At 48.6% G+C, this 21,683-nt stretch overlaps 5 protein-coding genes across 5 annotated transcripts; 3 read left to right on the top strand and 2 right to left on the bottom strand.

The window, feature by feature from the left end:
* Nucleotides 1–107: 107 nt before the first annotated feature.
* Nucleotides 108–1,945, bottom strand: TrAtP1_011807 (uncharacterized protein). The gene has a single exon (XM_014084868.2). It carries the CDS (start codon nucleotides 1,665–1,667, stop codon nucleotides 351–353), a length of 1,317 nt encoding a protein of 438 aa, XP_013940343.2. The 5' UTR covers nucleotides 1,668–1,945; the 3' UTR covers nucleotides 108–350.
* A 1,212-nt stretch (nucleotides 1,946–3,157) lies between these two features.
* On the bottom strand, nucleotides 3,158–5,621 carry TrAtP1_011806 (uncharacterized protein). Its single transcript, XM_014084867.2, has 3 exons — nucleotides 4,836–5,621; nucleotides 4,574–4,774; nucleotides 3,158–4,514 (listed from the first exon to the last, which is right to left on the bottom strand). The coding sequence occupies exons 1-3, from the start codon at nucleotides 5,096–5,098 to the stop codon at nucleotides 3,272–3,274; spliced, it is 1,707 nt and encodes a 568-aa protein (XP_013940342.2). The 5' UTR covers nucleotides 5,099–5,621; the 3' UTR covers nucleotides 3,158–3,271.
* A 3,122-nt stretch (nucleotides 5,622–8,743) lies between these two features.
* On the top strand, nucleotides 8,744–11,458 carry TrAtP1_011805 (uncharacterized protein). The gene is made up of 5 exons (XM_066115259.1): nucleotides 8,744–9,885; nucleotides 9,950–10,085; nucleotides 10,160–10,676; nucleotides 10,737–10,889; nucleotides 10,946–11,458. Exons 1-5 carry the CDS (start codon nucleotides 9,766–9,768, stop codon nucleotides 11,397–11,399), a joined length of 1,380 nt encoding a protein of 459 aa, XP_065971357.1. The 5' UTR covers nucleotides 8,744–9,765; the 3' UTR covers nucleotides 11,400–11,458.
* A 1,318-nt stretch (nucleotides 11,459–12,776) lies between these two features.
* On the top strand, nucleotides 12,777–14,094 carry TrAtP1_011804 (uncharacterized protein). Its single transcript, XM_014084865.2, has 2 exons — nucleotides 12,777–12,951; nucleotides 13,006–14,094. Exons 1-2 carry the CDS (start codon nucleotides 12,797–12,799, stop codon nucleotides 13,907–13,909), a joined length of 1,059 nt encoding a protein of 352 aa, XP_013940340.1. The 5' UTR covers nucleotides 12,777–12,796; the 3' UTR covers nucleotides 13,910–14,094.
* A 5,981-nt stretch (nucleotides 14,095–20,075) lies between these two features.
* On the top strand, nucleotides 20,076–21,527 carry TrAtP1_011803 (uncharacterized protein; the record flags this gene model as incomplete). Its single annotated transcript, XM_014084863.2, has 1 exon — nucleotides 20,076–21,527. The coding sequence occupies one exon, from the start codon at nucleotides 20,076–20,078 to the stop codon at nucleotides 21,525–21,527; it is 1,452 nt and encodes a 483-aa protein (XP_013940338.2).
* Between the last annotated feature and the right edge of the window lie 156 nt (nucleotides 21,528–21,683).

The raw sequence follows: 21,683 nt of genomic DNA, 5'->3' as shown, positions 1-21,683 counted from the left end.
ACGGACATTACATAGTGAAAACTTGAACAGAAAGCTTCTCTACAATAGCGTCTCGAGAAGCACTCCGGATAGATCACATGCATATCGTCAGAGGGAAACAATTATATAAATTGTATTTCATTTCTCATTCATTCATTATATTCGTCAGTCCAAATCTGTACCCCCTCTCCGCGTCATTCCATTACCGCGCTAGCAGGCCGCTGGTAACAATCTCAGCATTTCCCGCCCAAGTCGGTAGTAATAGTGACATCTAGGCGTCCCGTGTCAGTAGTATTATATATAGGTCGAAGACTACATGTAAACGTATCCGAAGCATTTAATCTTCTGCAAAGCCAGCAACGCTCAATAGCTCATCCAAAATGTGGCAGCCGCGCAGGAACGAAGCCGCTCTTGACAGTGGGCGTTGTCTCATCTTTCGCCTGAGCCTCCTGGTCATGTCCGGATATCCCGGAATCGTGAAGGGCACCTTCTTCATCACCCTCGTCATCGTCACTCTCCTCGCCATCTTCCAAGTATATCTCGTGTGCCTCGTCTTCCGGTTTATACTCATCGTCTCCCACATCCGCCGGCTTCGGCTCTGCTTCTGTTTGCAAACCCCGCTCCACTGCCAATTGGGCTGCAGCTTCTTTCTTCTTTGCCAATTCTTCATCCTCTTCTTTCCCTAGGCGTTCTTCTTCTAGCTCGAGGTCTCTAAGTGATGGCAGCGGCTGAGCGTCTTGGATGGATTCTTGCGATACTGCTCCAAATATGGCGAGGCCAAGGCCCAGAGATTCTCTTGATCCGACGGAGCCAAGGGTTGTCCTAGATACGGTTCTAGAGACGGTATGCGCCGGCCGCTTGCCCTTACTGCTCGGCGTTCTTCCACTCCTGCTGCTCCTGTCATCCTTTCTAATCATGTCATAGGTCACCTCATCATCGAGTGCTATTGCATCTTCGTCTCCTTCACCGTCGCTGGGAAACAGATCACCACGGGAACGATAAGAGTCTGATGTTGCGCCTGACCCCGTTGTACCGCTCCGCTTCCTTGACCGTGACGGTTGTAGTAGTTCTCCGTGATCCGAACCGTCTTCCGCTCCCAGCAGCGGCTGCGTCTCGGTATATTCGTGTTTTCTGGCGCCCGGGTGCTCTTGCAGATCAGCCGCACTAGGTTTGTATCGCAAGGTACCACCCATCTTCCAAGGGAGCTTGCTTAAGAATCCAATCGGCTGGGTGCTGGGGATAATGGTGGGGTCCTGCTCGCTGTTTTTTCTCCTGGCCCCTCTGGTTCCGTAGCTCATGCCTCGCTTTCGGCGTGGCTGGTGGTCGACCGTCTCGGGTCTCCTCTGGCTGCTGCCAGAGCCAGCCAAGAGGCGATCCCAGTCTTCCCCGCCCCAGTTGCCCAGCAGCCCGCCGCTCTCTTCCTCACGATCCCAGTCATCGTAGAAATTAAAACTGTATTCTGCCCTCTCGCGGGCGCGCTCTCGCTGCCGTCGGATACGCTCCTCGGCATCGCCCAGGCAGACGGCCGTGCATTGCTCAATGGCGCCTCGGACCGACCCCAGGCAAGGGTTGATGTAGTGGTGCTGGAATGTCCAGATGCCGGCAGCGGCATTCTCAGTCACGGCCTCTGCGTCGTGTGCAATCTGGTTCCAGCGCTGACGCAGGCGTGGATCCTCGAGAAAGGCCATTGCTGGCGGTTGGGTTGCTGGGTTTTGTTGGTTTACTGCTTGGCGGAAGCGTACCCAACTGGTGACGTCGCAGACATCAAATGGAGCGGCAGACGAGAATGGCGGGCAGCTCAGTGTGCCATCTCAGGGGAATCAATTGCTCGCAAGACTCGACGACCTGTAATCCGCTGCTCTCTGGGTGAAATGCCACAAATCGGACGATGCCCGGGTTACTGTTGAGGGTTGAAACAATGGCAACGGAGTCCTTCGGTGTTTATGCTGAATTAGCCTGAAGCGACCCGTTGATGAAACAGCATCAATAAGAGGCGGTGGCACGTGCAGCCATCTCAGACAGTGGCTCGAGCTTATGTAACGCCGCCCGGCCAGAGCTCGAGCTTCTTTAGCCTCTGGGACTGCGCTATAACTTTCAACTTGGCGCTATAACGCGGTGCTAATGCATGGAATATTCTGCTGTCGGTCTCGGTTCGCGCAGATTCAAGGCGATCTGAGCACAGATTCGACGCCACCGATTTTCACTTTCTGGGGTGCATGCGCGAAAGTCAAAGTCTGGCCACAAAATTTGTCTTTGAGAGTATCACAAAGTTGTGGTACCTGAGGATCCACCTGCTGATACACATCTTTTCGTCTTGATGCAAAGTTAAATTTGCAGGGGATAGCTATCTAGATGCTCGGATATTGGTAAATAAACGAGCCCCATTCGTGCAGTGGAAAGTTTTCCGAACGTCAGTCTTCTTGACGCCACTTCATAGCTGTGTGCTTCAACTTTGCTACAACAAATAGTGACATTATCTTGTTACAGGCTGAATCTAGATACATATCCATGTTATTTATCGCCATTATTGAGTACGAAGATATCGCCAAGGTCATCGGTGGAGGGACGGCTTTTACATCCTGACCTAGACAGTGCTTTGCAAAAGAATCCACGTCTACATTGCACGGGTGTAAGAGCCTATTGGCATTCAATCTTTTCCTGCGAAGCTTAAAATCCTGTAAATAAGCTCTATTAAAATATTTGTGCTGAAACCGATGTTGCCATTGCATGTAAACCTTTTGGTTGGCAATATCCAGGTCTGTAGGTTAGCCGACAGCGCTTGAGCAGCTGAATTACACGTCTACAAAAGCGCTTATCGCGGATAATGGTGGAACGATTCTGAGGTGAGAATTTATTCAATTAAAAGTCTGTGAGCCAGGGTCTATGTGTGGCATCTGATAGAGTGGGATGGCTTTTATCGCAGAATGAATATGTGGCATGAAGAGAAATAATAACAAGAGCACTCTATCAGATCCAAGATTGAAAGCAAGAAGAAAAGCAAATAATTGAATATCAAGCCATGTCCAAATCCATGTCAATGAATTGTGATTGTCAAGTACGAGAAAAGAGCGTGTGCAGTCGGGTTCTCTACAATTAGCGAGTTGTGCCTCCATTATAAGCAGTCCCTCTCCATTTTTGCTACTTTACTGATTGGAGCTTGTTGTTTATATTTCACTTTTTTTATTATTATTAATGCGTCAATAAATTATTCTCCATAGCTCACGCTGGCTCTATCTATGCAAACTGACAATAATCATCTATTACAACACCCTCCCCTTCATCCAAGCACTCTTTATGAGGCACGGCACATCCTTCCGTTGCTAGCAACAGTCCAGGCCTCACTGCCCACTAGGCGGTTACCCCAGAAGAGCGCATTGGGATCGTACTTCTTCTTGATTGCAAGAAGCGTGTTGTAGTTGGAGCCGAAGAACTCCTGCTGGAAGTTGGGCTGCTGGAAATCGCCCTCGTTCATGTAGATGCCGCTGCCGGGAGTCACGGCCTCAAGCTGGGGCATGTACTCGTGGGTAATGGTGTTCTGGTCCGCAATCATCTGCGAGAATGGGGCCGTGTTGTTCCAGGGCGTGCCGATCTGCAGGTGGATCATGGTGTTTCGCCATGCCGGCAGGACGGCGTTGTTGACGCCGGCGGGGCGGGCGTAGTTTGCGGAGCTGCCGGCCATGACGACGCCCTGGGCGGTGAGGTTCTGGATGACGGCCTGCAGACCGTCGTTGTTGTTGACGAGGACGCTGCGGGGGATCAGCCTGCTGCCGTAGTTGAAGTCGCCGACGTCAAGGCTGCCGTAGGGGAGAGGGCCCATGTAGGTTGCGTAGTGGTCAAAGTACGAGAGCTCGGTGTACTTGATGGTGGCGGGGACGCCCAGCTGGGAGAGCAGTGCGGTGAAGGGGGCGAGGACGGTGTTCTCGACGTAGTCGGCGGTGGAGTTCCAGACGGTGATCGGCTTGACCTCGAGGATCTGGTTGTTCATCAGGTACACCACCATGGCGCCCTGGTCGATCATGGTGGGAATCATGGCGTAGAACTCGGAAATGACCTGGTTGAAGAGGTCCGGGGTGGTGGTGGCGGCAAGAATGTCGATCTGAGCACCACCGATGGTGGTCTCGGGATGGACCTTGACCGTCATGGACGTGACGACACCGAAGCCGGGGCCGCCTCCGCTCAGAGCCCAGTACAGGTCGCTGTTCTGCGAGGCAGAAGCAGTCACGACGGTGCCGGCAGCAGTGACAACCTCAAACTCGAGCGTCTGATCGGCGCCGAGACCAAACTGGGTGCTGAGAGCAGAGTGGCCGCCGCCCTGGGTGAAGCCTCCGGCGACGCCAACGGTTGGGCACTCGCCGGTGACGGCAACATAGCCCGCAGCGTGGGCAGCCTCGAGGATCTCAAAGCCTTGGATTCCGGCACCGACCTTGATCGCGGGGCCGGTGTAGTTCTTGCTCGAGTAGTTCTGGACGCTGACGCTCTTCAGGTTGTGAGTCCAGATGCCCAGCGCGCCAGCACCGGTAGAACGGCCAAAGAAGCTACAAAGGAGATTAGTCGATGATGCTACAGAAACACAAGTGAGTGGAGGTTGGCGTACTCATGGCCGGTGTTGCGGACAACCACGCGGATGTTGTTCTTGGTAGCAAAGGCCAGCGCGGCAGACACGTCGGCGGTGCACGAGACGTTGACGGCATAGCTGACGTAGTTGCCCAGGAGACAGGGCCGGGACTCGGGCGTGAAGGCATCGCAGCTCTGGTTGGCGAAGAAGGGTTGCATGATAGACGACGAGGTCACGTAGCTATATAAGCAATTAAAACTCCATCCTTTGCGCAAGGATCATGATTCAGGCGTGTACGAACTGTGTCTGCGGCAGCTCCCAGTTGGCCTGCAAATTGGCACAAACGTTCTGGTTGTACTTGGGGTCGTGGCATGGCGTGCCCAGAGGGACCGTGGCGATGAGGCGGCCGCCGAGCGTCTTGTTCAGCGACGCCCATGAGGCTGCGGATGGCCATCCAGCATCGCCGGGAAGATTGCGGCACGCGGGCGCAGGAGGAGGGCGAGCGGCGGTGTCTGCGTTTGCAGCAGCAAACAGCGCGACCGCGGCCGCGATGGAGTATCTCATCTTTGCTTTTCTTTTCTTTCTGGGTGTGTTGTTTTCCCTTACGTCGTGTCTTCTCCTAGGCGTCGCAGCGTGGTGAAGGTCGGGATTGCAGCGAGCAGGATTCAATATCACGGCCAGCGTGTGTCGTTGCCGGGCAGTATATACACGCAGCGCGGTGGATAAACGAAATCTATCGCATCGTGCTATCGGCTGCCTATATGGAGACGTTGGAGCCCGGAGATTGTACAGCAGGTGAGAGTGGCATCCCGGCGCGCCGCCTGGTGTAGAATCATGCCTCGGCTGGGTGGAGCGGTGGTCTGTCCAACGGCCAAGTCCGCGACCTGTCGAGGAGAGTCTGAGCCGATATAGCCAACACAATCGTGCCGGACACGTGTGGCACTAGCAACGGTGTGTCGTGTCTCGGAGACTAGCATTCCAGTTGCAATCCACTCATCGGATGGGAGTCGTCTTATACGGAGCAATTGTTATTGTAGCACAAGTGAGTTGTATACCAAGAGGCTGTGCTACCATCTTCTAATTCTACGAGAGCCTTCTAGTGCTAATGAGATTTTCAACTACGGTGCTCTGGCAAGGTCGCTTATATGATTCCGTACTTGTAGGCATTGGGCAGCCACTTACAGACCTGGCATGGATGTCTCGGCTCAATCCCAAGTAGACGCAGGCAGGCAGGGCCTTCTTCAGTCTTGCTCGTCTTCATCACCGGACAGCTTTCTTAGTAATTAAAGACCTGGTACAGCAAGTGTGCGGCGCAGTCCTCCCGGATTTGGCGGCCTCAGCCGCGCTCGGAGAAGCACCGAATCCAGCTACACCAAGTCGCATCGCTCCAGAACCTGAGACCGAATCCGTGCTTAGCCCGTCTTGGGGCCAAGCCCGATCTACGATAAAGGCATGCGAGCCAACCCCCTTTCCATGCAGCTCCCAGGGGCTGGGTCGGCTACACACACCCATGATGTAGGTGGTGGCACTAGCGAATATGCCGCTTCGTTTTCTGGACGCTTTATGGAGCGGCTGTATGTATGCCCTTGGTCTTTTCCCACCTGAGCCGCCAAGAGTTTTATACAAAGTAGCGTAGGAACTCGGCAATGGCTGAGGAGCTGGAAGAGTTAGCTTTGGTCTAATTTTTCTTTTCTTTTTCTAAATCTTCAGCTTTGCCCGCGATGCCGTAATCTCTGTTCGTTGCTAACAAGGCAATGGCCCTACGTGGGGTAGGCTTGTTGCGTTCTTTGGTAAGGTCGAGTGGCTCTTCCCAACAGACTGGGAGATTGCTGTGCTCCATACGGCCAAAACCCACCCACTAATCGTGGAGACAGGGATCGTTTTGTTCGTTTGTTCGCCGTGGCTAGCCATTTACTCACTCGTACGTTCACTTCGCAGCGCTGTGTCCAATAGGCAGGACAGTTGACAGGGTCTTTTTGTACCTGTATGGCAACAGTTCCTATTTTAGGCAGATCCACCTCACCGGCATCAATTGTGGCCCTCGCGTGGCGAGAAGAGGCTAACGACCATGGAAGTCTCTGCCAAGTCCTAGCTGCGGGCACATTGCCAGACTAAGAAGCAGACCTATCTTCCAGGTCAAACCGCGTTCCTACATACACTGACACATACTCCGGCTCAAGGAGACGCTTCCCCTGCATGTATCATGCAAAAACGCTTCATCCTTCACGGCCCCGTTGTGCTATCCGAGCAATGTCTGGGTTGTGAATCCTGGTGTAGTTTCGAGTCTGTCCCCGCGAAATGTGATCATGTAAGGCTTAGGCGAGCTTCTTGGAGAGGGCTCTTATAGATGCAGGAGATGACTAGGTCATGTTCTAGAAGCTTGCTGTCAAGGGAGAATACTCAAAGGTGCGCCGGATCTAAAAACCTTGGCTGCGTTTTCTCGATATTATGGATGGGGGGAACGCGCATTTCAGCCTTTATACGGATACTTCTTTTTTGACCCTAGCCAGCTGAACCTCCGGTCCGCCAGGTTCATTTTTTTTTCTTGCCCCCCCTGACTCACTAGAATCCGGTGAGGTTGCATCTAGGTCTTACAGGTGCATTCAAAAAGAGATCTAATTGCCATCTAAATGCCCGCACGTCTTTCAAGGTTCATTCCAGATCTTTTCCATGCGAAGCCGGATATTCACTCATCCAATGGTTGCAGCCTCTTCGGGCCATTCTTTGTCCCCCTGGACCAGCTCCCCGGTGGTACCCAGGATTGGGATGAACCCCCATGCCGGTATTATGGTTCTCGACCACGTTGCGGTAGCATGTTTATTTCGTCTTATCAGCTAGCCCATAGAAGACCGTTGAAGAAACGGTGACCCATCAACGCGTCTGGATAGCCTGCTTTTGAAAGGATTCCAACTTCTGCATTTCTCCGAAGCTAGAGTATGGGGCTTGCATGATACCAAATAACTACTACCGGGACTGTTTCCTGATATAGGCACACGTTTGCCTATAGACATAGTTCATCATCGCTTGCTCATTCTTATTAAGCCCAAGATCCGGCCTTTGTTCGAAATAGCCGCGCGAATGGTCCATGAGAAAGCGAGGCGCATAAACATTACTCTCTCAATTAGCCAATTCTAAAGCGATTGAGCATAGAGCCCGGATATGTGAAAGAGACTATCGCCAGGCCCATGCCGATGTCAATATACCTAGGGTTAACGTTCAGTTCTCATTTCCAATACTAAGCGATACTAATGGCATAGAACGAGAAAAGCAAAGCAATGCCAGTTTGGAGATTGCAAGATCATTTCCCGAATGCTGAATGACTAATGGTAAACCATCCCGGCAACAGCCTAAGAGCTTCACTGAGAACATCCTAAGCGAGAAGTCAAAGAGTCCAAAGAATTGCCAAAGTAGTGATTTTTGGCTAATCTTGGCACTTGATTGAACTTTTCGTGGAAATCCAAGTCTCTGATTTCCAAACATGTATATAACAATTTCTGACAATCAACTTTGACAAGCCATCACGAGCAATTAGCGTCGATGATTTCCGGCTCCCGAACGAGATTCAGTGGAGAGGAGAATGAATGAAAAAAAGATCACCATGGGCCGTGAGCTCCCATAGCGCCGCCGATCTTTTTCTTGCAGATCCCCTTCTGCACGAAGATCCGGGGCTGCTGACAGCTTTTCCGAATTGCGGGAGCGAAGAATTGATCGAACGGCGGGAAAGCCGGTGTTTACAATTCCAATAACTTGTACGCCGCGGCCCAGTTATTAGTTTGGCCTTTTCTTTTCTTTTCTTTTTTCGGTGGGCTTGGTGGTGTTGTGTGGACGCTTGAGTCCGGCAGACCGAAAAGGAAGGTCTCGGAAGCTAACGGACTCAGCCTCTAGTTGAGAGGAGCTATAACACGAGGGGCCCGTCTTGGGTCGTATCTGAGAACTGGACCTAATATAAGAGGGGGTTGCAGAAAGAGAGAAAAACTTGGATAAAGCCGAGCAAGTGTCAACTTCCAAAGAAGAGTCCCAAAACGTAGACACATTCGGTATACTGTGCGACGTACGGTAGATGATTCGGGCTTGTACCTATAACCAGTGCCTTGTATGCTGTGTACCGGGAGAACATTCCAGACTTGCAGCTAAGCAAAGCCAAGTCCCGGAGCATGGCAATAAGGTTGGCCGTTAGGGAATTTAATCTCACATTCATCATGCGTCTTCGGTGAATCAAGAGAGTTACTTTTGAAACTAACCACACGTGCTTCTGACAAGGCCGTCTTGTCTTCATGCATCTTCAGTTTTGGACCGAGCACCTGCATCCTGCCATCTGAATTCCAGGGCCCTCAGGAGTTCTCCTGCTGTACAAGTAGATTGCACATCTCCACCAAGCGTTTCACGGGGAATCTTCAGCGCCTTACCGCGAGTTTAGTATCCTGTCTAGCATTCAATGCAGCTTAGGGCTCGGGACCTGGAGCCTGCTTTGGGCGGACGCTAAAATATTGAGGCTTGCAGAAGTCGGTTTTGGATGACATCCCTAACCATGCTTCTCAGGTTTTTTTTTCTCTCTCCCCCGCTTCTCAGGGGGGCCTTGTATGCGACGGGGACTTTGTTCAGCTAACTTTTTTTTCTTCTTCAGTCTTTTTTACGATGAATCCTGTCCCTCGCTCCCCTTGTACGCCCTTGCAAGAGTGCCCTCCTCACCTCGCTTAGATATCCCATATTACCCCAAATAACTCGGCATTCATCACTAATGCAGCTTCAACCAGACTATTGGGCTTCTCTAGTGCGAGTAATGCACGTGGAAATGGGCATGTTTCCCTTGTAAAGTGCTCGCTTTGCTGCAGGACTTTAATCATTTACCGTGGGAGGTGCTAGTGCCGAGTGGTTTGGAGAGGCTAGGTCAAAGGCTGGATTAGGCCCGTCCCTTAAGTCATTAATGCTGCGTATTAATTATACTAGGCTCTTTTCTTTCCCATATGCTAATTGGAATGCGAATGCCGACAGTAACAGCTGCCATACTAGTATATATGTAGTTCCCCGTTCTGTGACATAAAGGGGGGGTGAGATGGCGCCGTAGTTTTGGAAACATTACTGTGTAGCTGAAGCAAGGGCTGCGCGGGTTGGCACGCAACACGAGTAAGTAGGTTGCATGTATATGTTTGCTCTGCTCGCCCTCTTCCCCTCTAGTTGATTGAAAGATTTCTTTTTGATCTCGAAATCGATCTTGGGGATCAGGAAGGACAATGAGGTTGCTATCTTACCTGTTGTTGGCGCTCCTCGGAGCCTTTTCCGCGGTACTGGCAGCGGACACTTCGGAGAACTCGACCGCCGCCAATCCCCTTGCCGCTTTGCCGCTTTGTGCAGTATGCCGACCTTTTCTTTTCTTTTCTTTCCTTTTTGTTTGGGTTTGGACTAACAAGGAAAAAGCAAAAATGTCTTGCGTCGGCTGTTGCGAATTCCACCTGCAACCCGGCTGACGTGAAGTGTACCTGTGAGAGCGAGACGATTCAAGCAACATCGGCAATCTGCATCGCGGGCACCTGCACGGTTCGGGAGTCTCTAAGTATGTCATCTGCTGGACCCTCATTCTCCATCTCACCCCGAAGGCGGACTCCGTGTTTAACACTCTACTCTTAGCCACCAAGAATGCGACAAGCACACTCTGTGGTGTTCCCATCCGTAACAAGACTCCCATCTTCGCCAATGTCACCATCGTTCTCGGCGTCATCGCCGGTGTTATTGTTGTCCTGCGTATTGGCTCCAAGATTGGCCTGGGACTGGGCCTCGCTCCCGACGACTATGCCATTCTCGTGACGCTCGCGTGCGGCATTCCTTCTTCGGTGATGAACGTTCGAGGCACCGGCGGAAACGGAGAGGGCAAGGACATCTGGACACTGCCGTTCGACATGATTACCCGGTTCGGAGTGTACTTTTACACCCTCGAGATTTTATATTTCGCCCAGGTTATGCTTTTGAAGATGACGCTTTTGCTCTTCTATCTTCAAATCTTCCCAGGACCGGCTAGGAGACTGTTGTGGGCAACTGTTGTTGTAAACGCCATATTTGGAGTTTCGTTTATGCTTCTTGCGACTTTCCAGTGCACGCCCATCAGCTTTTTCTGGACAGGTTGGGATGGCGAGCACAAGGGCAAATGGTATGTCGAAGCTGCCTGTCATTACTTCTACGCCGTTGGACCCAGCTAATAGAGAAACAGTCTTAACAGTAACGCCATCGGTTGGGCAAACGCAGCAATCAGTATCGCCTTGGATGTTTGGATGATTGCAATCCCCATGTGGCAAGTCCGCAACCTCAACCTTCACTGGAAGAAAAAGGTCGGCGTGGCAATCATGCTCCTTGTTGGTACCTTGTAAGTATATGCCCAATAGCACCGGCTGACAACATCTCGTCTAACATGAACCCAAGTGTTACAGTTGTTAGTATCGTCCGACTCCAGTTCCTTGTGAATCTTGGTAGTTCCGCGAATCCCACCTTTGACCAAGTTGACGTATCGATCTGGTCCACCGTTGAGATTGATACCGGTATCATCTGTACCTGTTTGCCATCCATTCGATTGTTCTTGATCCGCGTATTCCCCATCCTGGGTGGCTCTTCGCACAAGAGGAGTGGCTACCAGAATTACCCGGACAGCTATGGCAAATCCGACCACGCAAACAGTCGGGCAAAGACACTGGTTTCAGCCGCCAAGTCTCAAAGTCGGCCAGAGCATAATGGGATTGAGCTCGAGACAAGGTATGAGGTTCGGTATAGCACTGAGGATGAGGCGAGATTGGTAAGAATGCAAGAAGGACATAACATGAAATCACCACACGAAGCCAGCGCACGAAGTGTAAATAGTGCAAGCGAGGTATCGCTATAAGTTTTTTAATATTTGCTAGATCTACAGATTTAGATCAGCTTTTTTTTCCTTATGACATATAAAATTTCTATATTTCTCCAGGTTGCCATGTATTGAATCAACTGCGCTTGAAGCTTTTCATTGCAGAACCGCGCTGCGAAGACCGAAGATAGAGAGACGTCTGGATGCCCTGTGGCACACCCATCCTCTGGTGGCGTTGATGTTATTGAGGAATCTCAGACGTTGTGAGCACTTGGCCATGCATTTACGATGGCAGCCTAAATTTGGTGAAACAAGTATCAATCTTAGACTCCGTTCCATTTTGACAATGGCAGATAAATTTAGATCATTCTGAAACGACTCCCGAGGCATTGCGAAGATATCTTTTTTAGTTACTTTAGAGGTATTGCTAATTAAGCCCCTCCTTGGCTTGCGTTATTTCTGGCAGTATAGGAACAGTCTCTAGGTAGCTGCGATTATGAGCGCCGCCACAAAAATTGGAAAGCAATGCGGGATTTCCTCTCTTGAAGTTTTATACTGAAGGACATGCTCTGATTTTTATTAGGCTTCGACAAGGTCGTTGCTGAATAGTATAGAGGATGATGTCAATACCCTTTTGGTTGCAGACATCTCCTAGTGGCTCCTTCAACACCATTTGCCTGAGTACATATCTTGAACAGCACTGCCAATGTACGTATGCTCTTAGAAGCGCGGATAAGGGACACGTTTATCGCCTGTTGCAATGCTGCGAAATCTCAATAGACGGTGGATATTGGTTACACATTAGAGTCCTAAAGGCGCCAACTTGGCATTAAATTCAGCCACTAGCATAGTATTTATCGGTTATTCTTGCTCTCTGATCAATTTTGGTTGAAACAGCTGAGGGACTTTAAACTGTCCGGTCTTTGATCGAGGGCAAGCCAATATCACGACAACAAACCCGCAACTTCTGCATATACGGCTTAGCAGGATCAACTAAAGCGACGGAGTTGATAGCACTGACGATCACCAACTAGTTATGTGGACAGCCCCTTTGTAGGCCCGTTATATCCGAGTGACAGGTACACGCATGTATCCGTTGGCCAAGGAGCCACTACCTATATCTGAATAGTAAATGGAAAGGTGCTAATCAATTGATGATTGACACATGCTAGGTACAGCGAGCTGGTATCACCGACTGAACACTCCTTCTTGCTTTGATTTAAGGTTTCTCCTTCAAGAATTGACTTCCGAGGTGGCTTCTTCTCTTCATCTCCACCCATCTCAATGCACTCATGTTTTTGCGTATCGGATTCCACGGTTCTTGCAGCGGGTGCCTTGCACTGCACCTACCCGCCTTTATCGATTTAATTTGATGTACCCCGCAAACCAACTCTAATTGATGACACCAAACTTTAGCTTCGCAAAAACAACACAAAATGAGTAACGGAATCGCCAAACGCCAACGCACCAAGGGTTCATCCGCATCTGTTCTTCAAAGTCTCGCTGAGTCGGAGAATACTACCATGAAATGGCAAGATTCCCCTGAGGGTCTCAGCCCTGACTGGATCTTTTCCAATAACTCAAACGTGCAGTGAGAGATTCCCAAGAATCGTTTTCGGCTGCACATAAATTGACCCTCAAACAGTGTATGCAACGATCGGAAATGGTTCACCGAATTGACAACCTTCCCAAGCACCGCATTGGGTCCTCTTGCTTCTCAAGGGGTTCCTGTATCTGGCGTCGGAGTTGTCAACTTACCTGTCAAGCGAAGCCCTGACTCCAGGGGACCAGACGCCCATCACGTTCTTCGCCTCACAGACGTGCTTTACATGCCTTCATCCGTGTGCAACATTGTCGGCTCACCAATCTTTGAAATCGCGGCCCAAGTTAGCCTCGGCGCGACGGAGAACAGTATGGGCGGTATGAATGATGCAAGTGGCAAGCCGGTTGCCTATTTCTCTCCCCATAGTGAGCGTAATTGCCTTAGACTCAGCGGACCTCCCGTTGGTCCAAGACTCGGACCATCCAAGTTTAAGCCTGATACGGCTTACTGGTTGACAATTAAATGGCCGGCTAGCGAGAGGGCACGGTGGGAAGCTCACGGCCAACAAACCAAGGCAGACACCGAGAAGCATCAATGGGTTGGGGAGCAGCCATACACTACGGAGGAGAAGCAGTGGCTGAAAAAGCACTACGGAGGAGAATTCAAATTCCTCATGGCGTATGAATTGAGCATCTATAATGAAGAGGACCGAGCGGAAGGCCGAGCTATCATGCGAACGCTTGCAAGGGATGATGACAGTACCGACGACAATGATGAAGATGATGAGATGGAAGCAGCAGACGAAGAGGAAGACGAAGAAGACGAGGAAGACTCGGATCTAGAAGGCCATCTTGCTGATTACCACTTCAATGAAGAGGAATTGGACTGGATCAAGAAGCACTATGGAAATTCTGCAAACTTCATGATCTCATATGGCTTCAAATTCTATGACGATCAAGATTGCGCAGCTGCTAGAGGCCTGGTTAAAGATTTTTTACGCGAATAAAAGGTTGTGTCATGTCTGATACAAACTCAAGTCTCTCATTGTCAGATTAGCATCATATATCAGATTGCGAGGACGTATACAAAGGATGGAAAGAAACAAGACGGAGGCTTGAAATCAGGTAGCGTCAAAGTGCGCTATTCTTTCATTATTTATCTAGCCAAAAAGTCATCTCAATTATGCCTTGGTATTTGTCTCTCATTGTGTTGCTCACCGCCAAGATCTCTTCTTACGTACGTTCGTATACCTTGTATGTAAAATGAGACACTGTGAACGTTTCTACTGCTCTGCTATAGTTCATGTAAGACAGCATATTAAAGTCACATCAGTTGAGCGGTAGATTCACAGGACAAACTCCTATTCGTCCAGTTACGAGAAAAAGTGCTGCCATAGGCTGGCCATGCATACACGAGCAGGGTAAGATCTACTATGCAGCATCGACTTGGCATCCCATTCGCCACTCCGTATTTCTTGGGCGGCGTAATTAATAACTGAATAGGTCAACGGTCATTGCCAAGCAGCTGCGAGTGTATCGGCATAATCCGAAGCATACGTCGGCAAAATTCCCCACGTGCACCTTTCGTGCCACGGCAACGATTCCCGTCGTCATCCTGGGAAAACACCAGACTATACGACGAATCGAGATCTTCAACGGAACACATCTAGCCGGTCAGCACTAGCAAAAACCGGGGAAGGAACTCGAGGCACGCCACTAACCACGCACATGGCATCAGCATCGTACGTTATGATACCGATTGGGCGCCTCTCCTATAGGATTCCAAGTGACATCGAGGTGGTATTTGACCAGGCAACCATCTTATGTATTTGTAGTATGCAGTCGTTCCCCCACGCACACGGTCCCTGGCGATCCTCCAATGGTGTGGCAGCTGCAGACAAAGCAACAAAATAGGATTAAAAAAGGCGTCTTCTGAGTTATCCCATCCCTGTGATCCAGATACCCTTGTCGGGGCATCTGCATCTGCATCCTCCACCACTTTCGGGTGGCATAGATTACCTGACTAGTATACCTAGTGGATGGAATAATATTTTCCACAACTCTTGTCGGGTCGCGAAGTGAAGCTAAGAAGGCACATGTACCTACGTGTCTAATATATTTAACCGTTACATTGATCAGAGATATCTTGTTAGTGTAAGGAATCTTCTTGCTCCACTCAGATTACAGTATGGGGAGAAGAAGATAAAAAAGATCATTAATAGTAGGTATGAAAGCAAGAAGCGGCGATTTGAACTCCGAGGGCCGACATACTACCGGGGTATCGGATATCTCGTACGACTTACAGATATGACACTTGGCTCCCACGTAATATCGGGCTATATTGCACGTAGTCGGGACGAAAGCCCATATATTCCGATTCCGACTGCACTATGCATGGTAGGTAGCTAGGGTGTAGAACCCTTATACACGAAAGTCTATGAACAGGTAGGTATCTCCATAGCAGTACCTGTACATCTACTTCTCATTTCGATAGCTGCGCAGAAAAGTCCATCTTCGCCCACTCCGTGAGCAGGCCGAGAAGATGATCCCATGCAGCTCCCGGCCAATCATTCGCCATCCCGATTCGCGCTGCTTGCTACCATCGTTTTGGTGTAGCCAGATGTGCCACGTGCTTTTAGAGGGCTCCTTGACCACCCGATATCCGGGCACTCCAATCTGTCACTTTTTCCAGATCTTGGGACGGTTATATGTGGGCACATCAAAAGGGCTTGACCGCACTTACTGGAACAATTGCGGCTGGAGCATATAGATCAGCACATGAAGTAGAGCTTGACCTAGAACGAGATAGGAGTGAACATAAGCACTATGAAAAAAGAGCGAGAGAGAAAAAAGAGCGAAAAAGAGATCAATTGCTCTCCCTCAATGTTTCTGGCCACAGTGTTTCTGGCCACAGTGGGAATCTTGTACAACTTGCTTACAGGCTAGGATCACGGACGGATATTCGGTAATTAAAGTGGTCCATCCCTTGACTTACATTGGCGTATCGTTCAAGATTCCATTGGCTCCCTCCACGAAAATGATTGCACGGCTGCACGACTGATTTGGGTAGTGCATTGCGGCAATCGCCTTACGCGTGTACCCATCAATATGTTATCCGGTGTCGTCAGCACTCAAGTATCGGCGAGATTTCTTGATCAAGAAGTAAGTACATGAAACCTAAAGGGCCCACTTGTAATCAAAATGGTACAGTAACACTAGGTTTATGAGTGACATATCGGTATTCTGTAGACGGGCTGGACGTATTGGCTGTCAATTACCTAAGGTAATTTGAAGCTATTCATGAATCTATATACTGAGCGACGTGATGAGTGTTGATTTAAAGGTAACATAATTTAATACATAATATGTCTAATATGCAAATGGGCCGCTTGTAAAGCACTGGCTTCATGTACAGACTTGCGGTGCAAAAGCCGTTCAAATCCCGTGTACAAGACTGTCGCGCCGACCCAGCAATTTTTCTTTCAATCGTCCTTTACTAATGCTTAGCAAGGTGTGTATAATCAAGCCTTAGCTATGCTGCATCTACTGTTACGCTAACCTCTGGGGAAAAGACTAGCTATTTCGTGTCTAGATCGTAAAGTAAAAACTTGAGCATCTAATCGACGGAGTTCACGACGACGTCGATACAGGGCAATGAGCCAACTCAACTCATCGATATATGCCTTTTTCTAAACTTAAAGCTTATTACTTTACGATTTCGAGGTTTCCGTAAGACATTATACAAATTAGGGATCAGTAAACACCCATCATATTGGAGACTAACGTTTTACGTATATAATTTTAATTCAAGGACACAGTAGGAACATCACTCTATAGAACTATAACGAGTGAGCACACTGTACACATAAGGCAATATCTTGGCATTCTCTCCAGCTTACAATCATTCTGGGGGCCGCAAGTAAATACAGGGCGGTGGAAATATATGGCTCTCTAAACCTCTTTTGCCACACTCAGGGGTAATGGGAAGATATCCTTTAAGCTAGGGAAGATGCCGGCGGTAAGCCATCTCAGATTATACTACTCAGGAAGGTCAAGAGAAGAGATGACAAGGAGGTAAGATTCGCCTTTGTTTTTGTATCCATGATCGTGGCCAGTAAAGGCCGCCTCGTAGGACTTCGGAAGAAATATGTCACCTTACAGGTGAATACCAAAATAGTTCATATTACCAACATGTTACTAAAGGGGGGTAAAAAAAGAACAACAAAAGAGCTCTATATTAACTTTTTACAGGGTACTAAAATTGTTGAATTAGCTTCATGATAGTTCCTCTCTATGAGACAAACGATCACGACATTCAGTATAAACAAAGCTGGAGGACAAAGTGTGTTAGCTTCATACAAGATCACACTCTAAATAACTGGAAATAAGTCATGTAGTCGAATATTCACATATTGTTTTGTAGTCTTGAGACGGCTAAATAGAGTTGATATAGGCGGAAGATTGACTAATGATTTATCTATCAATAGTTACAGGGCATATTAGCAAGATGGTATGTAATTATAGCACTAGTCAAAGCTCAAAAGCACCGCAGATCTGAGAAGTGAGAAGCCACTTATTCTTGACCACCGTTTTCGCAATCATATCTTGAATGACACTGTAAGGATTTGGTATTGACCTCATAGATGTTGAATATATAATGTAGTATTAGGCGAGATGGGTAAGCATAAATGTATAACCATATAACGTGTAATCTGCATTGGAATCAAGACCTCTGGATAGATGTGGGCTTTGATATTCAGCTCGGCGAAGTAGTTTGCCCGATTTTTATATAATTGAGCCGATCAGCTGATTAGATTGCCTCATCTGGGTAACTTGAAAGACATGCGTCTCAGACTCTACCACCTTTCCGTCAATGGTGTCATTCAATCCGCTTAGCCGACATCCGACGATCCAAACGACAGCCGCTGCCTCAAGGATTGTGTTGCAAAGGTCATCAAGAACCATTTTTTATACGGCTCCTACTTTATCAAATCATCTTGGCAAGGCGTTTACTATCCCACCTCGGTGCAGTTGCCATACACGGTATCCTACATCTGACAGCAGCCCGGTTGATCCCAGCCGATGCTACACTACCCGAAACGTCGAGAGAAAAGCCTGGGATCGAACATTCAAACGGGCGCACATTGCGGGTATCATGTTGGAATCTTATATGCATCTAATTGACAGCTGATAGCGAAGCCACAGCATGCCTAACATGACTGGTGATTTAGTGTGAAGAAGTGTAGTGTAAAAAAAGGACCTTACTTAACGGAAGACCGGACTCCACATTTGCGTTCCTGTTGTCCGGCGAGTCAAGTACGCGTTTGTGCTGTCTGTTGCATGGTACTGGACAATGATCTGACAGTTGACAATGGAACGTACGCCATGGCCAAGTATGTATTACTGCTGAAGATGGGCATGGATTTCTGGGTCACAGGGTGGATAAAGCATGGTTGTAAGCAACACATCATCCTTGCTCGTAATATTTGCAACCCTTGTTTGCAACGCATCATCCTTGTGCGCGGAATCAGAGGTCCAGCAGCCTGGCATCTCGTAACCGCTCTTGGATCTGCCTTCAAATCCTTACGACTCTTGTCACTAATTAGCGGCTCGATTCGAGCAACAGGCAGCGTTTGTAACCAAGTTCATGTAGCGCATACTGTGTATGTCATGGGCTCCCTCATTCCGGCTGCGAGCCGCAGAGGTTTGCTGTTGTACAAGCTACCTGGAATAAAAGTTTTAGGTTGGAGCTGGGCTTGGGTTGATTCACCACGACAGGCATGTGTGTTGACTGGATCTTCACAATGTGCAACCGCGTGTTGAGGTGGTATTAGCTGCATGCCAAAACAGATCGAGTTAGGCCAATTGCCTTTTTGTTAATATTGTAGCTGATCGTGGCTTGTGTTGCGTCCCGTCCCTTCCACCCGCTTCTTCTAGCAAAGGGCTAGCGGTTTTAGCCCAGAAGAGTTGGTTAGGAAACTAATTAATATAAAAGTACAAAACGGCATTTTGTGAAGTACTTTACAACCCGTGTTAGGAAGTCCTTGTCTATCAGTGCGAACTAATGCAAACTTGGGCGTTTTGGCAAAATGAAGTACCAGTGACATCCTAGGTGCCGAACTTCGCTACACAGGCGAATGTAGCTTGCTCATCACCAGTGCCCAACAATGCACAGTGGGAGACAGCTATATGGCGGTATTTAATCCTTGTTAAATGCTGGAATTACAGAAGTGCGGAAATAGTTATTGTCTTACGCTGGCTGTGGTAAAAAGGCACGAGCTTGCTGCTTTTATGAAACAGGTCAATACGTAGTGCTTTAATTGCTATAATACCTCAACCAAGACTAAGACTTAATTGTCAGCTAGAACCAAGATTTCGAATTAGTGTCATATATTAAATAATGTAACCATCGACAGAACATTCTTGAGGTGGAATCTGTTTCGCGTAACAAACTCATGGAGCACAATGCATTACTTGCGTTTTCAAATTCAATAATATAAATTGTATGATACGTGGGTGGCCTTTTGCCTAAAGCGGTTAATCGTCTACAGCGGAGCGGGACGACGTACTTCGAGTTCTTCTTTACACTTGGCTATAGGGGCTTCAAAGACGCCATTTACACATTATCTGCTTAAACTAAATCTAGCCAAGTCAATTCTAAACGGCCCTTATCTAGCTATGTATGTATGTAGCTTAGGTACATACGAGTTTCTCTTACCTGACAAGGGTTGAGAATTACGTGTAGCTGCATCCCACTGTAGTGGTTGGACATGTAAGTTGGTCGATCCAAGGAAGCTAAAAAAGGGGATGAATGCTTTGAGGCTAGTCAGATTTATACTACTACCTACCACCTACCCAATTATACAAAGTGCATATATCGACAATAGAAAGTACCAGGTTTACTGATATGCCTGTCAGCCACATGCCAGCTAGTCGGGTGCTAAAGGATCCCGTGGGATCATCCTGGAACATCTGCTAGGATCTCAGCCGTTTTCTGCAGCCTTTATTTTCTTACCATAAATACGAAGTATAGCTCAACCAACAGCAAGTAGCACTAATTGCTAATACGCACGAACAGAGACATCTACTATATGCTGTTGTCTATTTCTGTTCCTCTATAATACCATTGGCGCCGGCTGGATTGTGTTGTCATCTCTTTTTCCTATATCAACAATGTTACTATTTGGCGGTCCTCAGCAACTTCGGCTGTCTTGTGACAGATGCCATAAGAGAAAGCAGCGCTGCACTCGCACCGCAGCCAGCGACGAAAATCCCTGTCGTCGCTGCAAAGAAGCAGGTGAAAAGTGTGTCTTTAGTCCTCCTCTCCGGCTGGGCCGGCCCAGCAAACGGCAGAAGCAAGAAGGCAAGCTCGAAGAGACCAGCTACCGAGGCCAAGAGGGCAGCTTCTTGGCAATTTCGAACCAAGACCTGTCAGGAACAAATACAACAGAAACAACAGTGACATCTACAACTACACAAGACGAGAACATCTCGGGGCTAGAGACCTCCTCGCCGTTTTCCATTGATGGTATGGGAGAGATGGAAAACTCTTCTGCGGACCAGCACGAGCTTGCGTGTACCGCCTCCTTAATGAACCACAATATTGTGGCAAAGACTTTTGAAGTCTGGCCACTGCCTCTAGATAATTACACCGACCCGACAATATCAGTCACCCCGCCCGGCTTATTCCGTGCATCATCTACAATCTACAACGACGAAACGTGGTCTGATCTATTCGACGACAAAGCACACTCAGAGCCTCCAACCTCTTCCCACATAGACCCGTTAGATCCATCTCTGATGATGTTGCCCGGAGCCTCAGCCAGCGACTCTGCGATTGGATCAATCGACCACTGCCCTTCCGACATAGCAGAATCACCAGTCATGGACCCGATATCAATGCTTTCACAAATCCAACTAAAACTCCACGGGATTCAAACTCGACGACCGCCCCACGCAGCAGAGCTTCAGATCATTGTGAACCAAACTGTGCAAATTGCCCATAAGTTCATGGAGGTCTTGAATCAGGTCTTACCACCACGCACAACCGATTCTAGTCCAGCATCCGTTCAGCATAGGCAGCACATGTCTCACCCTGTGCCAACGAGGGATGCATCCATCTCATCAAACGAGGAGTCTCCATTTCACCTAGAATGGAACAGACGACAGCAGCAGCAGCAAACACAACAACAATATGCGTCAGCAGGCACTGTGGACACGGTGGAAATCCGATTGGCACTTATTTGCTACATACAGATTCTTCGTAGCTATAAAAACCTTGTGCATATGCTAGACAACTCCATGTCCACGGCTGACGCACAACAATACGACCTCACAGACTTTGTGCCTGTCCAGATCGGGAGCTTGCAAACGGTGGTCAGCCCACGGTTGCAAATTGCGCTGTTAGTGCAGTTGATCTCGCAGCACACTGAGGAGATCAGGCACAAGACTCGCCAATTGGCAACGAGAGTCGAAACTCGGTCCAACATGGACCCGAGCCTGAATAATATTATTGGCAAGGATATTCGGGGCGAGGAAGAAGACCTCCGGGACAGGCTAGACTCGATATCAGAGAGGCTGAAAATGCATTCGCAGTTTCAGGACCACCGGAGCCTCGACCGATAACAGGATAATTAAAAATACTAATTTATTGCATCTATCAACTCAGAGAACTGTGCTATGACCTCTTTGCTGTGTAAAGGATGATGATGTACATGTAAAATTAATACACTAAATTAACCCGAATAATAGCTATGAGAACTACACTAGCGATGATAAGGG

The sequence above is a fragment of the Trichoderma atroviride genome, chromosome 6, assembly GCF_020647795.1.
Source record: "Trichoderma atroviride chromosome 6, complete sequence".
In the NCBI taxonomy this organism is placed as follows: domain Eukaryota; kingdom Fungi; phylum Ascomycota; class Sordariomycetes; order Hypocreales; family Hypocreaceae; genus Trichoderma; species Trichoderma atroviride.
This window is presented reverse-complemented; position numbering and strand designations above follow the sequence as displayed.